The sequence below is a fragment of the Polistes fuscatus genome, unplaced genomic scaffold (assembly GCF_010416935.1).
Source record: "Polistes fuscatus isolate 324 unplaced genomic scaffold, CU_Pfus_HIC Scaffold11, whole genome shotgun sequence".
In the NCBI taxonomy this organism is placed as follows: domain Eukaryota; kingdom Metazoa; phylum Arthropoda; class Insecta; order Hymenoptera; family Vespidae; genus Polistes; species Polistes fuscatus.
In genome coordinates this window covers 1,831,900-1,857,796 of record NW_025113009.1, presented here as the reverse complement: position 1 = coordinate 1,857,796, position 25,897 = coordinate 1,831,900, and the positions used below count along the sequence as shown (strand labels likewise).

At 34.4% G+C, this 25,897-nt stretch overlaps 2 protein-coding genes across 7 annotated transcripts; one reads left to right on the top strand and one right to left on the bottom strand.

Moving 5' to 3' along the window:
• Positions 1-3,501: 3,501 nt before the first annotated feature.
• LOC122526593 (brefeldin A-inhibited guanine nucleotide-exchange protein 3) lies at positions 3,502-19,682 on the bottom strand. Of its 4 annotated transcripts, none has more exons than XM_043650105.1 (22): positions 19,568-19,682; positions 19,195-19,328; positions 18,647-18,781; positions 18,390-18,555; positions 18,054-18,183; positions 17,683-17,952; positions 17,369-17,602; positions 17,027-17,254; positions 16,566-16,942; positions 15,912-16,102; positions 15,659-15,821; positions 15,270-15,578; positions 14,785-15,007; positions 14,526-14,699; positions 14,046-14,454; positions 13,754-13,966; positions 12,704-13,589; positions 12,480-12,612; positions 10,402-10,630; positions 6,337-6,563; positions 4,547-6,218; positions 3,502-4,402 (listed from the first exon to the last, which is right to left on the bottom strand). In XM_043650105.1, the coding sequence occupies exons 1-22, from the start codon at positions 19,650-19,652 to the stop codon at positions 4,259-4,261; spliced, it is 6,732 nt and encodes a 2,243-aa protein (XP_043506040.1). In that variant the 5' UTR covers positions 19,653-19,682; the 3' UTR covers positions 3,502-4,258. The 4 variants fall into 4 exon arrangements, with proteins under 4 accessions (XP_043506040.1, XP_043506041.1, XP_043506042.1 ...); XM_043650106.1 differs by having other exon boundaries at positions 15,912-16,099; XM_043650107.1 differs by having other exon boundaries at positions 15,912-16,090.
• Positions 19,683-20,655: 973 nt separating this feature from the next.
• On the top strand, positions 20,656-25,820 carry LOC122526451 (probable C-mannosyltransferase DPY19L1). Of its 3 annotated transcripts, none has more exons than XM_043649854.1 (9): positions 20,656-20,868; positions 20,967-21,079; positions 21,177-21,314; positions 21,420-21,462; positions 21,539-21,888; positions 22,036-22,858; positions 22,955-23,117; positions 23,205-23,333; positions 23,499-23,820. In XM_043649854.1, the coding sequence occupies exons 1-9, from the start codon at positions 20,763-20,765 to the stop codon at positions 23,716-23,718; spliced, it is 2,085 nt and encodes a 694-aa protein (XP_043505789.1). In that variant the 5' UTR covers positions 20,656-20,762; the 3' UTR covers positions 23,719-23,820. The 3 variants fall into 3 exon arrangements, with proteins under 3 accessions (XP_043505789.1, XP_043505788.1, XP_043505790.1); XM_043649853.1 differs by having other exon boundaries at positions 21,394-21,462; positions 21,535-21,888; XM_043649855.1 differs by lacking the exon at positions 23,499-23,820 and adding an exon at positions 24,506-25,820 and having other exon boundaries at positions 20,657-20,868; positions 21,394-21,462; positions 21,535-21,888.
• The last annotated feature ends 77 nt before the right edge of the window (positions 25,821-25,897 follow it).

Below are 25,897 nucleotides of genomic sequence, written 5' to 3'. Positions count from 1 at the left end.
ATAAGCTTCTCTCTTTACGAGGATGACTCGACTCGTCTTCGACCGCCAGACGACGACGACGATGACGACGATGACGACGTGCGACGACGAGTCGTCTCCCACCCCCTCCCCCGCCCCCGCCCACCATGGGTTCTTCTTCTCCTCTTCTGGTGTCCGTTAAGAGAAACCGAACTGAAATACGTTCGTCTACGCAGGAAATGGTCGACATCTCTTCGCACTCTTCCGACCTAAATAGTGGGACAAATTTTTACCTTCTAACTTTTTTTCTTTTTTTTTTTTTCTTTACTTACCAACAGTTCTGTAATACTAGGATAGAAGATTTTTGTTTATTTTTCTTTTTATTGTAACTCTTTGTAAAAGTTATTTCTCTTTTATTTCCCATAGAAGGGAGTCAATGTTTTTCTGCTCGGTTACGTAGGGTGTTTTATATTTATTTTTAAAAAGGGATTAAAATTTTTATTTTCATTTGTATTTATACTTATTTATCGTGTAATATTCTAGATTTGGGAATATCGATACGATACTTATTATTATTATGATTAAACTATGTTATTTTTTTTTTCTTACTTACCAACAGTCTTCTAATACCTAGGATAGACGTAGAAGATTTTTGTTCTTTTTTTCTTTTAATTGTAACTCTTTGTACAGTATTTCTCATTTATTTCCAACAGAAGAGTCAAACGTTTTTCTACTCGGTACGTGGGATGTTTATATTTATTTTTAAAAAGGGATTAAAATTTTTATTCTCATTGTATTTATACTTATTTATCGTGTAATATTCTAGATTTTGGAATATTGATACGATACTTATTATTATTGTGATTAACTTACGTTATTTTTTTTTTCTACTTACCAACAGTTCTCTAATACCTAGGATAGATATAGAAGTTTTTTATTTTTTTTTTTTAATTGTAACTCTTTGTAAAAGTATTTCTCATTTGATTTCCAACAGAAGAGAGTAAAATGTTTTTCTGCTCGGTACGTGGGATGTTTATATTTATTCTTAAAAAGGATTAAAATTTTTATTCTCATTGTATTTATACTTAATACGATACTTATTATTATTGTGATAAAGCTTACGTTATATAGATATTGTATTATATATTTAGTTAAATTTTTAATTATATATTTTATCGGATATGAGACATTTTAAAACAAGGTCCTGGTTGTTTGTTCCACGAAAAAGAAAAAGCCTGCAAGAATCGAGACAAAAATGAATAATATTCCCAATTTATGAACACTATTGTTTCAATACGACGTGACGTCGTATCGTAAATATTTGTATTAGTTGATAATACCGTTTGATAGAATTATTTTTTGAAGTTATTTTAAATATTTGAATTACTTACAAATATTGACAGAAATAAAATCCCGTCGTTGGAAAGTATCGATAATTCATGATCGTTAAAAATGATTTTAAACGAATAGAAACTAAAACGGGATCAATTAGACGTCGATTAATTTTTCTCACCATTTTTTTCTTTTTGTTTATTACTTCTTTCTTGAGTACATGTCACGGTTGTTACTTGCTTCTTGTAATAATTCCTTCGCAGTTCAAACGTACTTCTCTCATTCTTACAATTTTCATTATAATTTAATTTTACTTTAGAATACTATTGCACAACCACGAACAAAGTCGGACGCGTGTGTGTGTGTATGTGTGTTTGTTGTGTCTGTCGCGTTTTTTTTTTGCGTGTGATATTTTCTTACGTAAAATGATTAAGTCAATTTTCTTCTTCTCGTACCGTTAATTGTTTTTCTTTTTCTTTTCTTTCTTTTTTCCCCATGCATATTTATATATACACACACATACATACACAAATATATTTATATTGATAATAATTTGTATATAAATATACATATGTATGTATAATTGATTGGATACATTGAAAAAACGGGAGGATAATACATAGGCACGTTTTATTATCAATTATCATCATATTATCGAAACTTCAGCTCCATTCTTTTCGTTTTAAAACGATCTAACGATCAACAAACATTAATAACATGTACCGTACATTTTCACATTTATAGTGAGTAGTTTCTTTTGCTTTGTTTTCTATTTACTATTCTTTTTATCTTTCTTTTAAATACGAATGGCAAATCGTCGTTTGGTAATCGTCCGTATTCCTCCTTCCCAAAAAACCACCCACCCCCCACTTCCCAAACGTTTTAATTTACAAGCAACGCGTGTGACATATCGATAAAAGGATACACGTAGAAAAATAATAAATAATTCTTCATTCCCAAAAACGTACGAGTTTTATTTTTAAACGTAATTATTCGTTAAAAAAAACGGACCAAACATTACCAAACGTCGATACTTTCTTTTTCTTTTTTTTTTCTCTCTCATCTCATCTCATTTCATTTTCCCGTCCATTTTTTTGTTAGCGTTTTAGACTATTTACAATAAAACATTATGTAACGCTGGATTGAAATTAATTATTAATTAAATCGTGAATAGTTACGACACATTAGGAGCACCTGCGAAATATATTTTTTCTAGGAAGAGAAATCATACATTAACGAGATTGTTAACGTTTAAAAGGCTCTCTTTGTTATATACTTTTTTTTTCTTTTTTTTAGTTGTTTTATTTATTTTCTTATATATTTTCTTTTTTGTATTATTTTATTATAGTCCTCGCACTATATCAATAAATCTTCGAATCATTTTTCTTTCTAGGAATTCTAATCTGGATTTGCTCCAAATAGGCCGTACCTACTCTCTCTCTCTCTCTCTTTCTCTCTCTAAAATATTCTCCTTTATTTCTTCTTCTTCTTTCTTTTTGTTTTTTTTCTTTTTTTTTTCAACGAAAAACATTTGCAAAAGTACGAACGTTTCTACAAAAAATATTCTCTCTATTCTTTCTAAACCAAAAAAAAAAAAAAGAAGAAGATAAAAAACAAATAAATAGAATAAATAAATAAATTAACAAGTATACAATAAACTATATATTGAGATAAAGCGAGAAAAATTGTATTCTAAATAACGCGTTTCGAGTAAACAACAAAAAAACGTATTAGCATACCTCGTTTTCTTCTTCTTCTTCTTCGACAAAAAGAAAAAAACAGATAATAAAATCTATTTAAATTAAAAAACAATATCACAATATAATGGTGTATACTTTATATTAATATATAACGAACAAAATATTCGCTAGAGGGGTTTAAACGTAAAAAGAAAAAAGGCGGATTTGAAAAGAAATCAGATATGGGAATACATTTTTGATATCCCATTTTATAAACAATCGTGTATCGTTTTCTGTCAAAACTTTGCATCGTCGTGCGCGAATTCGTCGCACATATTGTTTGTTATTATCCGAGTTGGATGCAAAAAAAAAGTTCAACATACGTACGTAAGTATAGTTACAACAACAGCATAGATGGCTGCGACTGGACCGCAAACTACAGTTAAGCGCAAGGAGCATAAAAGGAGAATCGAGAAGATGTGCGTGCGAAGTAAATCGTAAATAAAATTTTCTTTCTCTCTTTCTCTTTCTCTTTTCTCTTTTTCTCTTTCTCTTTTTCTCTAATGTTAGTTTACGTTGACTGGCGTACAAACGCATGACGAAATAGAGATAGGGCTTACTTAGATTCATGCCTGGAAACAGGACACCGTCTTTCTATGACCGAGAAAAGCAACGAGAAACTACCATCGTTCGTTTATTATTACTCGTCGCCGATCAGAAATCAACGGACACACCACTATTATTATCGTCCCGGATAAAGCAACTCCGACAATTGTTTCTAAATATATTACGAGTTATTCCTCTTTACATCTAATTAATACAGATAGTTATAAATTAATGTATCTAACACCCCCGATATTTTACTCTCTTTTCTGATACTTCGATTATTAGAAAAAAAGAAAAAAAATATACAAATGATTCTATAAGAAAACAAATAAGAAGAAAACGGAGAAGACAGGAACGACCTTTTTACTTTCTACGTAATATTCAAAGTAAAATGTCAAAGCAATTAGAAATTAGAATTATCTAATATTCTTTTAGTTCTATCTCTCTCTCTCTCTCTCTCTCGCACACGTTCATATTTCTAATACTAAACGTCTTATCTCTGTCTCTCTTCCTCTTTTCTCTCTTTCTCTCTCTCTTTTTTGTTCTCCCTCTTTCTTGATTTTACTCGGGGAGAAAAGAACAAAAGAAAATATTGATTAGCTCATCCAGAGCAATGCATCTTGGTGAAATTCTTAATGGGCCATAGAAAAAAACATTTGCTCCCAGATGAGCTGTAGTTGTTCCTAGTTGTTGGTCAATCCGTAAAATACAGCAATTCGGTGAAACAGAGATGATAAACGTTGTTTCAAGATCTGATCGATAGCATGTCTGGTAAGAATCCTGACGCCACGGACCAAAACCGGAAGTAACGGCGCCAACCGTTCATCCTGGGAACATTTCGTTATCGTATCTTTTTTTTTTTTTTGCCCCCTAATTTATCAATACTAGACAAAATATTTGTCGGAGTTTGTAGACTGGAAATAGAAGAGATAAAAGGAAAATAAATGAAAAACAACGTGAATTTTACTCACCGACAAAGCTAAAATCCATTCGAGAACTGTGCTCAAAGTTTCGGCCCATGCTTTCCTATGAGCTTCGCTGTCCTTGCTAACGTTGCTTTTTCTTCTATATTCAATCTCGTGACTGAAAAATTGTCGATCATTATTGATAAAAGCATCGGTATCGTCTTCCTCGTCCTTTAAAAATGGATTAGTTCTAAATCCTCGTTTGCTACGTTCGTAATCCCTCAATAGTTCGTCGATATTGTTAACGTTTTTATAAGAACGATCAATCGATACGTCGTCATCGTCTTCATCGTCATCGTCATCGTCGTCATCGTCATCGCCATCGTCATCGCCAACGTCGTCGTTATCGTCATCCTCGTCATCTTTCGAATCGCACGAAATGGATGTCTCGTGAATGATCTTGGGTGATTCGAGAACCGAGGAATCTCGAGTTCTTCGCAATTCCATTACCGATTTCGAACGTAAATTTGTAGGATCGAAGCTGACGGAATCGTTGAAATTTTCCAAATCGGCAGTCATGATGAATTTTAAGGAGGTTCTTCTCGATAGCAAACATGCCTCGCTTTTTCGTCGTTGAATGGATGGTCGTTGTTTTTCGTAATCGAGTGCATCGTTCAAAGTTGCGTTACTGCTAGGTAAAATAACTTCCGGTACCGAGATACCCGAAGTGTCAGGTGACGAAGTAGTTCTCCAAAGGGGATACAATTGATTATGGCTGTAGATCATATCCGGAGGTGCCGGTGTCATAGCTACGAGTTTGGCATCGACGTAACCTTCGCTGGAAGTACCACCGGATCGATCGAAGTATACTATTCTTTCAGTGACGGAACCTAATCTAGAAGCTGGCCTAGAATCATCCGTTTCAGGCTCCGAATGAGGACCAGAATCTGTCGAATATTCGGCTGCTAAATCGGACAATCTGAAAGGTCTAAGATCATTTTCACATTCCTGTCCAAGTTCCTCCAAACCGCTCTCGTCGTCCAAACTTGGATTATAAATTTCGGGATCCTCGAGATCCTCCTGATCTTCGTTTTCTTCGGCATCGTCGACTTGATCCTCGTCCCTGTCCACCAAAGGATTATGCATACGCGATTCGGTAGGTGCCGGTGTGCTCGTAATGACTCTATCGTGAATCGGTTCCTTCCTCGTGATTTCAGGATAATCGTCGGGTTGGGCGACCAATAGAAAAATTTTCCTCTCGGCGAAACTATCAGCTTTCGTATATTTACCATCGTGATCGCGTACCACCTCGACGTACATGTCGCAAAGTTCTTCGAAAATCGATTGAATCTGTCTCAGATATTTCTTTATCTTTTGATACTTCGAGTTGGATTCGTTATCATTTTTATTACCATTGGATAGAAAATTTTTAACGTAATCTAAATCAATCGCGTTTTCCTCAGCCTCGCGTAGAAACAATTCGAACAACGTGATTAATTTGATGGTCCAAGCGGCTCCAGCTTGTCGATAAAGATTTGCCGGTTGTTCGAGATCGGCTACCTTCTGTACTAAGAACTTTAAACCAGGTCGACAATCGAATTTCAATGCAGCGGCGTAAGAAAGGTCCAATGCCGCTAGAAAAATTTCGATGTGTCGTGAATTCATATACGAATAGTGGACAGTTTCTGTTGATTTGTAGGACACCGATGCGGTTGCGTGTGGTATCACGTGCGATAAACTGAGAAACGTTCGAATGAACGAAAACAAAGAAACAAACAAAAAGGCAGAAATTTAATCGATGCACGAAAAAAATTGGGAACATTCAGTTGTCCTTTGCGAAAATCACATTAACCTACCTCGAGATCGAGGGATTAGCACCCTGAAGAAGAACGCAGGCGACACAGTGGAGTAGCATTTGATGAACCAAAAGACCAACCACCAACGCTCGTAGTTGAATCCTGACGATGAACAGATCTGGATTAAGAGTTGCACCCACAGCTGGTGGATACACGAGGAAGACGTACGATCTCTCATCGGGTGATCTTGAATAATCTTCAGCACGTTGTTCCTCCAGGAGGAACACCTGAAGACACAAACGTGGAGTTTTCAATTGAAAACCAAAAGACCGAACCGAAACGTTCGTTTGTACTCGTTAAGCACACAATTTTTACGACGATTATTGTAGACAAAAAAAATAATATTTTATTTTTTAAAGAATATTTATTAATGAATCTCAAATGAAAGACGGAGAATCAAGATCGTACTTAACGAGAACAATCGTTTCTTTCTCTTTCTCTTTCTCTCACTCTCTCTCTCTCTCTCTCTCACTCTCTCTCTCTCTCTCTCTATCTTTCTTTCTTTCTTAAAACGAACAAAACTAACGATGATACCAAAGATTCCGCAAACGTCCTAGAAACGCTCGGCCCAACGAATATGTGTGCATTCTACGAAAGCAGCAGCTTCTAAAAAAGGGGTGTGTGTGTGTGTGTGTGAGTATATATGTATATATAAATATAACAATATATATATCTACATATATATATAGAGAAATATAAATGTGACATGTGAAAATCTAGCCATGGACTCAAGCCATGGATTTTAATGGTGATTCGTAAGTTCTCGTGAGAAAAAATTAATGCCAAATGAGTCTTAAAAAAAATACACCGACGGGGTCCTTTGAATTCAACATTCAATTCCACTCGAGAATTAAACGTCGCAGCAGCAACAGCAACAACGTCGATCTTTTGCAAATGGATGCTTTTTTTTTTTTTTTTTTTTTATAAACAAACGTTATCGCACGATACTTCTCTCTATTTTTTTAATTTTGATTATTTTAATTATTATTTCTATCATAACATATATCGTGAGATATCTCGATGGAAAAAGGACCTCGTCGAAGAGATTTTGTAGCCTGACATGTGCCTTCTACCAGCGAGTGCAAACGTCTAAAACGTAATGATTCAGAATTTCCGCTCGTCGAGAAGCGTCGATAGGCTCGTTCCAAATCCTCCCCTTTTCATTTATTTTATTTATTTATTTATTTATATTTCAATTTATTTTTTTTTGTTACCTTATATAATTCACATCGATGGCACACATTCAGAAATTCGTATTTGCTTTTGTTTTTCGATTAATTTTTTTGACTTTTTCTTTTTATCTCCCTCTCTCTCTCTCTCATTCTCATGCTCTCTCTCTCTCTCTCTTTCTCTATCCCTCTCTCACACACATTCTCTCTTTCGATCCACGTGGGAGAAGGGTGCAATTGAAGAATCAACGAATCTGATAAAGAAAGCTATATATATTTGAACACATTTTATCTTTTTTTTTTTTTTTCAGCAGTACAAAAACACTGAGCGCACAAAAAATAGATGCAACCCTTAAATGTTTACTCTTCTTTTTTTTCTTTTCTTTTTTTATCTTTTCTATCACGATCAGCTAATTCGCATACAAAAAATATACGAATATAAATATTAATATAAATATAAATATATATATATATATATGTTATGTGTGTATGTATATGTGTGTGTCTTTATGTGTATCTGTAATAGATTAAATCTGTATAAAAAAGAACATCGCGATAAAAATTTTCACAATTCAACCCTTTCGTTATGGCACGCTTTTAACCCGGGGTGTATCATTTCATATAAATTCGCTTGTACATGAGTCCCATGATAAGACCCATATATATTGGTCGCTAATAACGAAAGGGATTAAAAACAGAGTTATTTTTTGATTTCTTTCATTTTTTCTTTTTTTTGCATTGATTTCAACGTACGATTCTGGTCTCAATCTAATCGCACGAAAACGTGTATTTTACGTATATATATTTATATAAATATATTATAATATATTCAAATATAGGCACGGTACTTATAGGATTTTGTTAGGCATTTAAAAAAGACGTCTTCTCGCACACATTCAAGGGTTTAACATCGTACAAGACGTATACAATATACGAGACGATCGTCCTCATAATCGTTTAAAGCTAATTCATTGAATTACACACTGACACATCGATGACGATGACGATGAAGATGACGATGACGATGATCTTAATGACTATGATGCAAGGTCCATCATGCACCAAAGCTAATGTAACAATGATATTACGATAGTATTTAAAAAATCTCCTTTAGAGAATATTGTCATTTTTGTTTAGTTTGTTCATATATATATGTATATCTATATATATCTATATATATATATGAAAAATTTGATCGAAAATATTTGCGTGTAAAGATAGTTTTCTTAAGATAACGAGAGGTAGGAAGAGAAGTGGTGTGTTGGAGATATAAAAGGATAATGACGATGACGATGATCGTGATAGTGGTAGTGGTGGTAGTGGTATTGGTGACGATGATGGTGGTGGTGGTGGTGGTGGTGTGGAGTATTCTCGTAAAAAAGATGAGGATTGAAACCCTGCCTCTCGACGGCGACGTGCTGAAAGCTGACCTTGACGACGCCGTGGAATCTCTAAGACGAGCGGCTTCGCGAATTACAAGGATGCCATTTTGCTCGATGTAGAATTTGGTTACTCGTTCGTGTATCGTTATGGTTGTATATATTTTATATATATATATAACTTTTTTTACTTTTTTTTTTTTTAATTCGAATTATTTTTCGATTGTAATTATTGTTTTGTTAAAATCCATGACGTGAGTTTACCGTAAACGGCTAGAGCCAATGGGGAGCCGTGTTCGACGTAGTGTTAGTGTAATCGGGGGGTGTCGTGTGCTGCCTACAACCGACGGGGTAGGAAGTAGTGTGCTGGTCGATCAGTGTCGTCTCAATGGTCATCGAATCCTGGAAAGGCGTCGTCTGCAGTGACGACGCGTTCTGCCTCTTGATGGCAGTCAATACCTCACGCAGCTGGCTCACCTGGGAGCAAGTCAGGTCAGGAGGGCACCAGGTCTCTTTTGTTTTTCATTTTATTTTATTTTTATTTAATTTCTTTTTTTTTTATTTCTCACTCTATTTTTTTTTCTCTTTCTCTCATACTCTATCTCTCTCACCCTTTCCACCCTTTCTTTCTCTCTCTCTCTCTCTCTCTCTCTCTCTCTCACACACGCACACACACACACACACAATGATTCTTCGATTATATTATACGTTTCTTCTTTTGATATGCGCGTTTGAAGATTGAACAAATTAAATAACAGGAGACATCGAAAAAAAAAGAAGAAGATATAAGATATAATAAAATATTGGCAAGAAGTGAGAATGAACAGAGAGATAGAGGTTATAATATACACGTTACAAGAATAAAATGTTTTAGAAGGATAGGTATACAGAAGAAACGTTCAAAGTGGTTAACGTCTTATGGTAGAAATAAAAAAAAACACACCGAATATATATATATATATACTGAGTGTCTAGTAACTGTTTAAACTAAACGAGCAGAGGGTGATTCTACGTGTCAAACTAAGACGAAAAGTGTAGAATCGAATTTGTTTTTGAGAAAAAGGAATTCGAAAATTTGTCAAATAAGCGTACACTCGATTCAGTTTCAACTCGACGGATTTCTCTATCTTACTCTAAAATGTTTCTTAATATATTTGTTGCACATTGTCAACGCGACGATATCTTTTACATTTTTTCTACACTTAGAACTTACTTAACGTGATTTTGAATTTACAAGATTGCAAGCTAAGTCAATTTTTTTGAGCTTAACTTTTGTTAAAAGCAAAACATCGCACGAACAAATTTGATTCCACATTTTCGATGTTAGTTTTTCATCTAAAATCATCCCCCTCCCTGTTAGCTTGATACCACAAATTACAAGACACCCCGTACAGAATAATTCTCGCTGAAGCGAACACATCGATAAGCACACATCGAACGTTCACCGGACAACATAATTGGGCGAGATCATCGGTCTCCGATGAAACCCCGAAGGAAATCATCGCACGATCACTTACCTGTGCAGCTAGTTGCCGTAATCTTTCGGTTTCCTCGGGCGTTGCATCCCGACGGGCAGCGACCTTCACCTGTGCTATGTCACCGTAGAAAGATTCTGATCTTGGTGAGAAAGCCATGGTCAGCAGGCGTAACTCTTGAAGTGAATTTGAACAGGCACGATAGCAAGCCACACCGCAGACCTCCCATTGTTCCGATGTGAGTATCGGGCCACTGCTCACCAAAACGTGTCTAAGAACAATCGAAAACATTTGTATTGTTAATTTTCAAAACAAATTATCCAACCCTTAATATATTTTTATTTCATTTTTGCCATTTATTATTACGTAACATTAACAAATATTTATCCTAATTAACACGATTTTAATATAAAATCATAAAGAACAAATATAATTTAATCAAAATGATATAATGTCATTCCTCGGACTGTTAATATTCACTAAATTTATTTAGAATTGACTAACAACGGTATTGGAATATTCTTACTGTAAAAAAAATTAATTAGACCATACATTTCTCATTCTAATACATATGATAGAGACAGTTTAATGTATATATCTATAATATAAGTATAGAAAAGATAGGTGTAGACTTTTGTGTCGATTAAAATGTAAGCCATCTACCGCAATCTCTCGAGTTGTCGAAAAAGGGGACGCGGTAGGAGGAGTTTGCTCTAGGATTTCAGAGAACGAGATCCCGTTCGTCATTCACTGCCGGTCATAATTTATCTCTCTCCCTCTCTCTCTTCCCCCCTGTCACTCTTCTCACTCTTTCTCACTCTATCTTTCTCCTTCTCCCAACGAACCTGCCCGTTTTTAAACATTCGCGCTGTACATCGATACCTAGCGATCGAGCCCAGGCATGGATTGGATTACCACGTGGATGTGTGACGTGCATTAAGACGAAGAAAATGCATCGATCCTCCCGGTTCTATTTGTCTTTCTCTCTCCCTCAAATAAGCAATACATATATGTATATGTATATGTGCGTTTGTGTATAAGAGAAGGTAAAGATATGGAGAAGCTAAGGATCGAAACGAAACGAAACGAAACGATCGAGGATCGGAGATCGACTGAGCGAGAAAAGGATAGACTGAGAACCGAAAGAAAGAAGGAGTGTGTGCCGTTGGCACGACGCCCTGGGGGTGTCGAATGTCAGTGGCTACCTTATCCCAGTGGACAGCCTGTCAAGCTTCGTTATCGTCTTACACGCACGCTCCGTCCGTAACGACAATGATATATATATATATGTAACCGAAGCAACACAAACGTACATTCCGCCGAACCTCTCAGGTCCTCTTAGGATCGTGTGAAACGTGTAAAAGATCGTTACCAATCTAGGGAATACTGATGAAAGATGTCTCAATACTCTTATCCCTTATCTTAAATGTTCTTTGATAAATAATGGAAGATATAAAATCAATATTAAGATATATCGATATATCAATCATGATTATTTCAACGTTAATAAGAATTAACCTATAAGATAGTTAACAGGCGTCGCGTTAACACGTCACCCGTTACGAAGACAACTTTTTACACGAAGTTAAAACTCGTTCCTATACGTACGCCGCCTTATGTATATATACGTAGATCTTTTTTCATGCAGGATCTAGTTCCATAATTCGATTATCAAGTAACTGAATTATGATGAAACGGTAGATGACTCCGATCAGCTGTTAACGAACGGCCATATTTGGCGAGATATCGACCGGGGTCCTTGCCTACTTCCTCGCATTCCAGATTATGTCTTATTACAAAAGATCCGATCTTGTTCTTTTGTTTAGTTACTTTGTTCTTTTCTTATTTCTTTCTCTTTCTTTTTTTTCGTTCTTTTTTTTTCCTTGTTTTTTTTTCGCCGTCTTCTGTGATATTAAAAATCGAAATGATGCTTCTTCTTCTCTCTATCTCGGCGCATAAATAGTTAGTGCGCAACGAAGCGCGTAAATATTAATGAAGGTCGCGAATCGCAATAACACTAAACGAGCGAATGCAAATTACTTCTGCTACGCCGGCTTTTATATATTCTGCATCAGTGGCGTCCCCGTTTGTACGTCTTTTAAAACCCACGAACAGCTCACCTGATGCAAGCGCAACCGAGACGGGCTATACTCTCTGTGGGTTGAACGACGCATTCCCCCATTACCAGTAAAAGCTGTTTCAACATCAACGTCGTAGCTGGCAAATAGGTGTCGTTTCTAACGACTTCGGGACCTGGAATGAGCAAAGTCAAATTAAAATCTATTTCGAAATAGTACGAAATATCATAGTTTAACTGCGATAACGGTTGATAAACGAAACGTACCTTGCAGGTGTGTCAAGTAGTCGACTACGAGATCGGTGGTGAGACCGCAACACTGTTTGAAATTCGGCGCGAAGTTATCCCAACCCCTGAAGATCTTCGATGTTTTCCTCAACCAATTCTGTACCATTGGTAAAAGTAAATGATTCACGCAGTAGAGTCCGAAACCTGGTCCAGGTACGTTGAGAATATCGCGTAACAGATGGAACAGTGTTTCCAAAGTATGCGGTTGATAACGTCTAGGACATATCATCGTGGCACTGGCTAAACCCTCGATGAGAATATACCATACTCGAAGAATACCACTCGGCTTGTCCATACTTTGTAGAGTCATGCTACTATAAGATTCATTTCCGGGTGGAGATGAAAGTATCTCGTAAGATTTTTCGGATATAATCCCTTGCATCATCGAGTCGGAGTCTATGTCAAACCTGGGCATCTCCATGTTAGGAATCGTTGAATCCACGTATTGAGGAATCGTCGAAACTTGAATTCTCTGAGCTGAGTGGAAAATCGGGCAAGCTGGCATACGATACATCGATGCTAATATGTCGCTGCAACTCAACAAATACTTCAAACTTTCTACGCAGAGTCTCATTCGTCTAGATTCCGTGACGTCGATTTGATCCTGTTCGTCCTGATGAACCTCGTTATCCCCGCTACCCCTGACGTGTCTAAGAAGACAAAGAATACAATCCAATGCTGCGTTCGCGAATACCAATGTATTGTCGGTCGATAGAAATACTCTGAAGACTTCTAAAAGTGGTGCGGATTCCACGGATTCCGAATTACCGACAGATGCAACTCGTAATGCACCGAACAATGGTCGCCATCCTGAACGAATCTCCGTTCTATTCGTCTCCACGAATTCGCAAATACAACTAACGATCTAATTGGAAAAATCGATTAGTCCGATTAATAAATGTGCTGTGTAATCATGAAAATAATTTTATGATTTATTTTCTATTATAAATCATAAAATAAATTTGTCATGATTATATAACGACAGCAAATATCGATAATATCAGATTCGATGATTCTAACGAGATTTACCTGATCTTGCACATCACCGTCGCAGAGTTCTAAACAGAGTAAATTTTCAAAGGGCTTAAAGAGGGCCTCGTTGAAATGAAAATGTGGTAGTTCTATTTGTTCGTTTAACAAAGCAGCCATCGAATCGTGAATACATTGTACTGCCTTTTTTGAGATACTTCGATCTTTGTGACAGGCTGCTTCCATAAAATGAGGACCCAAAATACTCCAAACCTACGTAATTAATATTTTATGATTAATATTCATTAACACGAATTTTTAACATAAAAAATTAATAATAACATAAACTTACTCTCATAATATGAATCAATGGTCTTCCACTTTTAACGCACTTCAACATAACTTCGCCTAATCTTGTCAATAACAATACGTTTAATTCGTTTTCTCTTGGTTTACTTCTCCTCCACCAGAACCTTTTGCTGTCTTTTAAACCGTCCGTGGTTTTGAACAATTGTGCTTTGCTCGCTCTGCATAATGCTGTTAGGAATAGACAAAGAGCTTTAAGATTTAATTTTAAGGCTGCATCTTCGAACAATCTGTCAACTCGTTGAGAGAGAACGCAAATGATTTTGGCTGCGTAATCCACGGGTAAGATGCCATTGAATTGGTTATCGGCATTAGATTCTTGAATGATTTCCGGTATCGTATCGGAGCTTGGATTTTGGGCATAGGGACTCGATAGAAAACTATATACATCAACGCTGCAAAAAATAATAATTAATTTATTTATTCAACATTATTATTGGATTGAATTTTGAAGAAAAAATCGTACCAAGTTTCTTCCTCGTCAACTATATTAAAATTCAGTCGAAGTCTGTCTTGGCTACCTTTGATATCACCGTTAGCGGATTCTTTCTTTTCTTTCTTTTGATGTGTCTTCGGAAGAGATGGATTTTGATTCCGACCAAAAAAATCGTGTTCTAGTTTACTCACGTACAAACAGCATCTAACATGAACGTGATAATTCATTTTGTTTTTTACGCTCTTAACATTCGTAATTATTAGATATGTTTAATGTTAAATGAACTCACGTAAAAACATGGGGCCAACAATCACTACCGTGACTACCAAGTTCCAATCCTCTACCTAAAAGAACATCCATGCTCAAAGCGTGGGAAGTGTGAAGATTTGTTGCTCTGTTTTGTAATTTCAATCTAAGAACATCTTTCGTACGAGTTATCTTCGATATGGATTGTTCTGTACACGCAGCTTTCGCTAATAGAGCAAAAATAGATCCGCATCGATTCTGCAATCCTAAAAATTGATTTTTTAAAGAATTTGTTTATTATTTTTAATCATTTATAATATTCAAATAGTAAAGTAACAAAAGGATTAAATATTAAAATAGTATAAATATTAAATAGTTAAATATCAAAATAATAAATATTAAATACATATTTAAATATATTAAACTAATAAATATTAAATGCATTAAAATATTAAAATAGTAAATAGTAAATATATTAAATATTTTAACAATAGAAAAAGTAATAAAAAAAACTTAGTTTCGAATTACCTAGAATATTACTCAAAGTTGCAGCCTTGTGAAGACCTTCCAAAGACAATACAACGGTATCTCTTATCTCTCTTCTCCCACCATCTCTGTTCAAAATCCCTTTATTATTTTCTTCCTTAGGAGGATTGAGTCCAATCGATAAAACAGCCATCATACTTCCCCAACAACAAGTTAGCACACGTCTTGAAAGCTTAGCACCGGCTTCAGCTTCAGGTGTCGGTTCACTTCGAGAAAGTTGAGCTTTTTCTAATCTTATGTAATCCGACAATAGTTGTCCACCTCTCTGACTACCAGGAATACCATCGACGTCTGTAAAAAAGTATTCATATTTTTTCGCGTTAATACGAAATTTATTTATATATAAAGAAATTTATTTGTTTGTAAATTACCAGTAAGAACGTTCACTAATGCACTGTTTTCAGTTGAATTCGGATTGTAACCACATTTTTCAAGCAAATTACATGCAAGTACTTGCTGATATAATTCTGAAAGCCAAGTGGCCGATAAATAAACTAACACGCCAGAACCATGCACTTCTTCCACGAATTGTTCCTAAAAATACACATTTTTTTTGTTTAATATTAATTTATTTTTAATAGTTCATCTAATATAAGTATGGTAAATAAAAATTATGAACGATACCTCGCTAATTGGCACTTGACGACTATCTTCGTTATAGTAATTCATTCTAATTAATTTGAGATTGAGTAGCAATGCCGCATAAGTTGCCAAATAAATTCCATCGGCGTTCATAATCGTTATAAGCGGGCATGAATCTGTATTATCTGTATTATCTGTTCTTTCTTGTATTTTTTGTTGAACTGCAAATACTTCTTTGGTAATAGAAGAATTTATTTTAATTATAATATAATTAATTTGTTTATATTAGTTCAGATTATTATCGATTGATTATATTTTTAAAATTGTCTATAATTATTTGTAAACGTAATAAGTACCACTAAAAAGATAGCTAACATTTATTTTATATTCTTCTTATTTATTTTTTTTTTCTATTTAAAAGTCATCTATAAACTTTCTCGAGTTTTAATTGGTGCATTATAATTATATTTTATCAATAATTATCGCTAACGCCATCTGTCGGTAAAATACTTATCCAAAGTGCATTTTTAAATACATATTGCATACCACAGGAGTTTAGAAAGTTTCTCGACGGATAACGTTCGCGAGCAAAGTTATCGACGGAGTAAAATATTGCCTACATTCAGGCGCAATATTCAAGATATTTTATAGAAATAATAATTATACGCGCGAGTAAATTGTATAATAAATTCTCACCTTGACAATATTCCGAAGCAAAATTTTGCAATGCCTCGTCAACTTCGATATTACTCCTAAGTATAAGCACCATTGGTATTAAATCGCTTCGTAAAGTTTTAACAAATTTTCTTGCGTTATGTCTTTCAACGTCAACGTTACACTCATCGGCAACCTGTCGACCTACGTGAAGACATTTAGGTAATTTTTCTAATCTAAGTCTTTCTCGTTCATTCTCGATAGCATAATCGTTATCATCGAGACTGTTATCCTCGTGCACCTCGTCGGATTCGTTCTGAGGACCTTCTGTATCCGTCGAATCACCATCTTCTGATGGTCCATGACCTGATGAGTCTGAATCTGAACCAATACCCTTCTTCATTAACTCTAATTGTTCCCTGAAAATAAATTCATCGTATATAATACAAATGATTATAATTAAACGATGAAATTCATGAATTTCTTATCGAAATGTAAATTACCTATAAGTTTTTGGCAATCTCGCCATACTCTGGTAAGTCAAAGGTCCACGATAATCGCAAGATTCCAAATCCTCGTACAAACTATTGATCGTGCAAGTGTAATTATGATTAATGGCTTTGCCCTCGCAAAGTTCTTGAAGTGCTGAAAGCATTGCAACTATGCAAGAAACACTAGCATGCAATATAGATAATCCTCCTGTTGTTGATTCTTCGATCGAGTCCATTGCTCTGGAAGGAAACATAAATTTTATTTATCATGTTTCACATAATGAAATATATCGCATATTTATTACTATAAGAAAAAAATTATAAATATTAATTAACACATATTATTAAACTTACAATCTCATTAACGCCATATCACTTTGTATATGACTCGAACGATCTTCCTCGACGAGCAAAGGACCAGCAAAGTCGACCATGCGACTAGGACTGTGCAACAACTCTTTCAATGCTTTCAAAGGTTCTAAACGTTGCTGAAGTGGAGGATATAATAACATTCTATGAAAAACTGACTCTAACACTGGTCTTAGAGGACCTACACAGCCAACCAGTCTCACAAGCTCAGTACCAATGCTAGAAATAATCAAAAAATAAGTTAGATTATATCCAAATGTGACGTAATATCGTTATCCTTGATTTTTTTACAAACTTACCTGTATACAGTCTTCGCCTGATGACTGTCAAAACTTAACGACGTAGCGAGATATCCCGATCCTCTACCAACTTCATTTTCCTTACCCTCTCTCGATGTAAAAGTTTTATCTACTCTAGGTGTTCCTAGAAAAGCTATCAAAGCTGGACAAAATTTTTGCCAGAGGAAGGTAGTGAAGTGTGCGTTCGTGTGAATCTTTTGCGGAAGCGACGATATCAAAGTATGAAGACATTCCAAAAGAAACACTACCGTACTACTGTTTCTTGCGTTACTGTAACAAAATATCATAAATATTGCAACAACCATTTTTCCACGATATCGTAAATAAACGCGTTCGAAGATTATCGACAAACGTTCATACGTTTCTCTTACTTTTGAGCTTCGTCGAGTTTACTACAAATATATTGAAGAATCGGCAAGGCCTCGTTAAAACACGACACGCCACGTTCTCGTACATTTTTATTCTTTTTCGCGTTCTCGTCCATCTCCTGACATTCCTCGTCTGTAAAAAATATTTTATTTTTAAAAGCTTGATTAACAAAAAATCCATTTGTTAAACTAAACTAATTTAAAGTTTGATTGATGAAGAACATGACTGCACACGCGATCTTAAAACTTATCGATCAAACTTTTCTTTAGTTTCTTAAGATAAAATCGATTAGAATATAAAATAAAAGTATATCTATATGTATATATATATATATATACCTAAAAACAAACAAAAGGATCTTAAAGTTTGGCTCGTTGCAGCCTGTGCCGCAGTACGAACAGCTTGATTTCCATTCTCGAAAGCTTCGCTGCAAGTCGTAAGAATTGCAATAATCAAACGGCCGTTCATCGTCCAATACGGGGAACATGCTACTTGAAGTAAAACCTGCATTTAAAATGAAAATTGCAATCATTCCTTTAAGCTCATTTTTTCTTTCTTATATTTTCTTTTTTTCTTTTTTTTTTTTTTTACTTACTTTAAGCATATCCGTTTGAGTATCGTCCGATTGCGAAAGCATCGAACTCATCGTATGTAACATTTGAGCTGGCAACCATAAGGAATCATCCTCCGGTTCGTACGGAGATTGAAATATGTCGTCTCTCAACATCTTCTGCATTGCGCGAAAAATCAAGAAAATAAATGTTTAGATATTTGAATTAATTTTGATAACACCCCGAATTGTTATTCGACGACTAAGTGAAACTAAATTTTATTAAAGTACAAATATGGCGGTTCTATTTGTGATATCATCTTTTTATCGTAGACTTCCGGAACACAACTACCGCAAACGAAAACATTCAATCGTAACGTCAAACTCTTTACTAGTATAATATCATTGCAAATAAAACAAATATTATAAAACGTATTAAATGGGTTGCATCGAATACTTGAAACATATCTTTCGATTGTTGCATATACGTTATACGTAAATAACGATAAAAAAAAGATGGTCTCCTATGTATGATAGGTGAAAAATATATATCTGTCCATATAAATTATTATTTTAATCGTCAAAAATCTCACATGTAATCCCGATAGGCCAAAAGCAACGAACTTGCTTCTTTTCGTTTCGAGTGCTAGCTGAAGCGCGTGTAAGCATTTCGCTCGTAATTCGTGCGGTGGATCCCGCAACAAACCTTGCTGTTTACCCAAGAAATCTGAAAAAGATGAAGAAAATAAAATGTCCAAATTATCAGGAAGAAACTCGATAAATGATTGAGCTGTCGTGAAGTTTGTCGTTATTTGAAATGATTTTAAAAGAAAAACGAGAAGGGGGAAAAATTCGTGTGTATACTTTGTTAACCAAAATCTAAACGAGCCGTAATCTTGTCGGAAAAATTATGACGTTTACGTATCGAGTCAAAATATTATATGATTTTTTTCAACTGTAACTCACCGTACGCTTCCTGCGCCGATTTCCGTAAATTTTGTAATTTCGCATTATTCGACTCCCTGATGATCTGCTGCAAGAGATCCTCCATGACACGGCGGGCTGCCACGCGACTGATCGATAGCGGGTGTGCCAATGCACGATACGTATATACGACATATCAGGACCGTATCAAATACATTTTTTTTAAAGGGGCTCCACAAAAATATTCTCTCGTTGATCGAATTTTCATATATTTTATAACTTTTCTTTTTCTCGTTTTATTTTTATTTACGTTATATTCTTCTATAATTGTTCGTCATTTTTTATACACAATGTAAAAAGAAATTACGATTATTGCAATATGATGTCTAATCATTTTTTATTATTGGTACACCTGCTACCATTTATTTCTCATAATGGGGGTTCCAACTCTATACAATTGAGTTTCAAGTAAGGTCATTTATAAATTTTCTCATATTTGAAACTCCCGCCACTTTGATAGCAGAAATCGAATTCAATCAAAATTACGAATCGTCTAACTCGACTTTAATATCGATTTCAAGTCAATACATTTATTAATGTTTTTACTTTTGAAACTCCCGCCATTTTAATAGCAAAAATCAAATTCAACCAATATTACATAGCGTGTCACTTGATTTTTAATATAAATTGCAAATAATTCAGTTTAAAAAAATAGAACATATTAAATAATAAAAGTCAACAAGATATGCATAATAAATAAAAAAAACATGATCTTTATCATATGCATAATGTAATCAATATATTTATACAAATAAGTAATCAATAATTAGCTGTCATATTATTGAACAAAATTCAAGAACATGTGATAGCAGGAAAGTAATTTAAATAAAGCGCGCGAAAATGATCTTTAACGGCTATCACTTTAAAATGAAAATAATCAAAAATCCTACTAATCTTTTGTTTAATTAAATATTTATTTAAAATACAATTACATGTAGTTTGAAATAAAACTCGAATAAAATGATGAGGACCAATGAAAATTATGAAAAAAAAAAAATAATAATTAATGTGTATATATATATATTCACATGAATATAATTTATAAATAGATTGTCGTGAGAGTTCGTTGACCGTATTAATAGCAAGCATCTGCTTAGGATATAAAAAAAACAAGACAAAAACCAACGAACGTCTATCTAGACGAACCTGTCTCGTAGGCGAGGTCATATGGCGAATCATGTCGTCTGTGAAAAAGATGGCGACGACAAATAACAGTAAGCCGAAAGGAAGGAGATTATCGAAAGAAAGTATAGATTTTTATCCTCTTGCTGTGCATCTGTTAAGTAAGAAATTGTCCATATAAAATTTCAATGAAAATATAATATTATTTGTGTGTGTGTGTGATATCTCATAAATGATTTATTATTTTTTATGACAACAGGTATTGGTTTTGGGTTTCTACACCGGTGGCATGTATCAACGCTTTTTGAAAATGATCGACACTTTTCTCATTTATCAGAGATCGAAAGAGAAATGTCTTTCAGGACCGAAATGGTTAGTTCAAAAAACACAAATTTTATATAAAGTGTTAATAGAGAAAATTAGTATCTATGTTTTTTACAATGTTATCAATACTATTGGCTTTTTTTAGGGAATGTATTATTCGTATTATAAAACCATCGTAGGAGCAGAAAGTTTTGCTGATGGTGTTTATAAACTTGCTAAGGATAACATATCAGAATATGGAAATGTGATAAACGCGTGCAGAAAATACAACCTCTTGCCAGAGGTAAATCTTTCTCCAACACAACGATTATATATCTTAACTTGATTAATTTTGAGATTATTAGATGATTTTGTATATATAGATTACAGCCAGTTATTTCTATCACAGTGCCAAGAATCTAGGATTAATATCGCAAGAACAATGTTGGAAAGTAAGTTTACTAGTGTATTTTTTGTTATTGTTATTTCTTTGGAAAGAATAACCATAAGGCAGTTTATTTTAGACAGAGAGAGGAGGTGGTTTACCACCGGTAACCAGCTGTGAAGGCTTAGGCGTACCTGTATATTTTTATCTTGAAATAGTTTGGATTACCACCATATATACGGCTGCTATACTTTTTAAATACTCAACATATATGAGTGATTCTGTGTTCGGTGGTATTATTACCATGCTATTATTTTTCTACAATCATAATGAGTGTACTCGTGTTCAGTGGACTCCGCCATTAAGAGAAACCTTTGCGTATCCAATGTTACTCTTCCAAATGTATTCGGTGACTAAGATCATTGAACGACACACTACGCAGGATATACAAGGAACTATAAGTTGGAGAGAACTTACTGACGGATTATATGTGGTAAATATTCATACTTCTTTTTTGATAATCCAAGTTATTAATGCGTTCACTATTAGTGTCATATCTGCGACAATAATCAAAGCGAAAAATAGATTCTCTAAAATACCTTATTTTACTGCGTTACATAATAATTATATTTAATTACAGAATATGCTTTTGGGAACCGTGATCAGTCTGTGTAGTTGGCAATTTTCACAATTTATTTTGGCCACTCAAATACTAGCCCTTCTTATTCTCAAATGGGTTGAAATTATACCTAAGAATTTATTCTTTTCGCTATCTAGAATATATACAATTTCTAGTATTTTATCGATGGCTGTGATAGATGGCACGTTCTTATTTAATTCTTTATTCGCGTGTATTTTAATGGGTAGTAATTTCGCAGAAGTTCTTGCCGATAAATGTTCTCGTTTCTTGAATGGCAGAAAAAAAGTTATTCTTGAGATAATTATTGCTGTACTTCTCACAAAATGGTTGAAAACATATATTCTCACCATCGAAGATGACGCACACATTTATAATATTTTAAAATCAAAATTAACAGACTATAAGGATTTTCATACCATGCTCTATACGTGTTCTCCAGAATTTGATTTCTTGCAATATAAAACTTACGAAGTAATCATCAAGACTTTACTTTTGCCAATTGCAATACTCTCAGGGATATTAGCACTGTATTATTGGTATAGAGAATATGAGAGTGAAGGATATCCTTATTGTATAGAAGCAGACGTATGTTACAATGGATTGCAAACTGGAGCTTTCATTATTATGGCTGTATTCATTATGAGATTAAAACTTTTCATGACACCACATCTCTGTATAATAGCAGGGTTGGTGTGTAGTAAAAGATACTCGGAAAAACTTGGATTAAGAAGTAAAGCAATCAGAGGAGCTATAATAGTCTTACTTATAGCTGGTATGTCTTATCACGGTTTGGAAAGATTTCGAGAAGAACGAGGATTCGTTGGTAATTAATATATTCATATGTTATTCATCTATTAAACAAATATATTTCCCTCGTTGCTTTATAAAATCTAAAGTAATTAATATTTTATATTTATAGGAGAATACAGTAATATCGAACAGGAAGAATTATTTGAATGGATAAAAGAAAATACTCCTAAGAACGCAGTATTCGCTGGTAAAATGGCATTAATGGCTAATTTGATGTTATCAACTGGAAGACCTATAGTAAATAATCCTTATTACGAAAGTGCAGAAATGCGGTTAGTTTTTTATTATAAATACTTTCGATACAGATAACATATAAATTTATACGAATCATAATAAAGTTATTATCTCATTTATTTCAGAAATCGAACCATGACAGTTTACGAAATTTTTAGTAGGAAAAATGCAACATCCGTATATCTTAAATTAAGAAATATGCATGTCGGTTACGTTGTATTAGAAGAGCCATTATGTCTCGGATACGCAAATGTGTAAGTTTTCCAAACTCGACCTTCTAATTAACATATTAATCCTTTGCACTTCCATAGTGAGTCTCACTATTACATTTAATACAAAGAACAAGATTGTAAATAAGACTCATCGTTGGAATGCTAAGGATTAATTAAATGTCTACTGACAATTAATTTTCTTTTTAGGCCAAACGGTTGTCAAATGGTCGATTTATGGGATGTGGTTGATAATGGAATGGCGAAAGCAAGTGGAAAGCCACCCCTTTGTCCATTATTATTAGAAGGGAACGCTTATCCCTTCAAACGAGCTTTTGTGAATAATCATTACGTAGTATTACAATTAGTTTATTCGCATTATTTAGAATATAATCCAAAGACTTCCACGCCGCTCCAGTATCAATTTTGAGTATTACGTTCGAGATGACTGAAAAAAAGTGACTAATTAATAGATACAAAGATTCTTCGTAATATAATAATATCTCATATAGGCCTATTTTTCTTAAGAAAATGACGGGAAACAAAAAGTGACGAAAGAAAAAAATAATTACACAAATATTATTATATATATATATATATCTATAGAAATATTATAGAAATCATATATATATATATACATATATATTTTGTTAACGCTAATTTGTGGGATAAAGAATGGAAGAATTTTCTTTTTGGAAGAGGCGTATACTCTTTTCGTATCCGTATAAAACGTTCCTAACGAAATTTCAATTAAAATCGAGTTAGGAAACGAATCTATTCGATAATGAATAATTCGTTTGAAGATAATACAAGATCCAGACAAACGAGAGTTGATCGTTAACGATTATGGCTTCCGACTGATCGTTCGAGACTGCTCAAAGCATTTTTATAATGAAAAGCAGAGAAAAATAAATTTAAAAAAAAAAAAAAATTAAAATCAAGAAGTACCTAGATGGTTTTTTTAAATTGCCAAGAAAAGTAAGGAACAATTGAGATTGAAGTATTAGACCTTTCGTTTTTTTCAATTATAGATTTTAAATGTAATATAGGAACTAATTCATATTATAGATTCATTATAAAGGATTTTCTGTGTGTGCGTTTTGTGTAAATAATATAATGTAAATATTCTTTAATTTCTTTTTTTTTTTTTCTATTCATTTATTTTTATACATTCCACAAGAAAAGAGTTCGAGAATATAGAATGTTTATTAAACTAGGTTCCTCGCGCGCGTCGTCCCTCATCATCGAAGTATTTTTATCGAAGTGCTAACGAAGAGTAAACGATTGGTTGGATGAACAAAGTAGAGAAAGAAAAAAAACAAGATAGAAAAGAAAGAAAAACAAGGCGACGAAGAGCGCAAACGTTCGCACCGATGAGGATCGGCCTTGAACGATCAAAGCATGTGCGTGGATTTGCCGTATGGGATATGATGATGGATGAAGGTTTAAAAAAAGAAAAAGAAATACGCAAGGGAAATCGAAAAAAGAAGAGAAGGCGAAAGAGAAAATGGGAAGGAAAGGAAAATAATTGGATGGTATGGGAATGGAAGGGAAGGGAAGAGAAGGGAAGGGTAAGAGAATGATAGAGGAAGGGACACCGAGGGAAAGATCGAAGTATCGTGACGCAAAGATAGCTCCGTTATGACCGACACGGCATAGCACCTTCACTTTGGAGTGCAACAGATAGTATAGCGGAGAGTTCGAAGCGTTTGCTATACTACGTTGTGCCGCTGACCCAAATGAATCCTACTGACAGTCAGTCCCGGGCCGGGCTTCTTCGCGGTGATATTGCTCCCGCGTTCTTACTCTTCAACAGATAGATTTATATTCAAATAATAATAACAATAAAACACAACAACAACAACGATAAAAATAATTATTATTATAAAGAACAATAATATAAGTCTATCGCGTAAAAAAAAACGTTGTTATCCGCGTGTCGACGAAAGAACATAAGAGAAAGGGATATCTCGTTCGTTTTTAATCAGAGAGACATTAATGCGCACCAACATCGGTGTTCCCGCATCGGTTACGTGAAAAATTGCTTCCCATATTGTCGGTTAATTTACGAAACGCGAAGGGAGAAACGTTTCCACGATGAAGAAAGGATTCGTGGAAAGTGAAAAATCATTCTCGATGGTAGGATAATAGTAGGATTAAAGACGAGTTACGATAGTTTTGAAATTTGTTCGGTACTAAGTATCCTATGATTACGTGCATCTTGATTGGCTTTTAAATTGGTTGAGCTTCGATCGAGAGGCGGGAAAGGAAAAAGGGATAAATTGAAATTTTCAATGAGAGTATAAAGAGGAAGATTACGAAAAGATACGCAGGATTTATGTTAGAACACGTGTAAGTATGCTAAATCGGTACTGCTGACTGTCGCGAGGAACGAGGGTACACGGTCGATCTGAAAATACGCATTGCCGGGGTGCTTGTGAAAAGGAAAGAGAAATACTACGAGACCACGGTGAAAAACGACGAAGGTGGAGGAGGAAGAGGAAGAGGAAGAAGCAAAAGCAGAAGCAGAAGAAGAAGAAGAAGAAGTGAAAGAGGAAAATTCGTTCGCAGGATGTAACAGATTTGCTAGAACAACGTTTAACGATAAA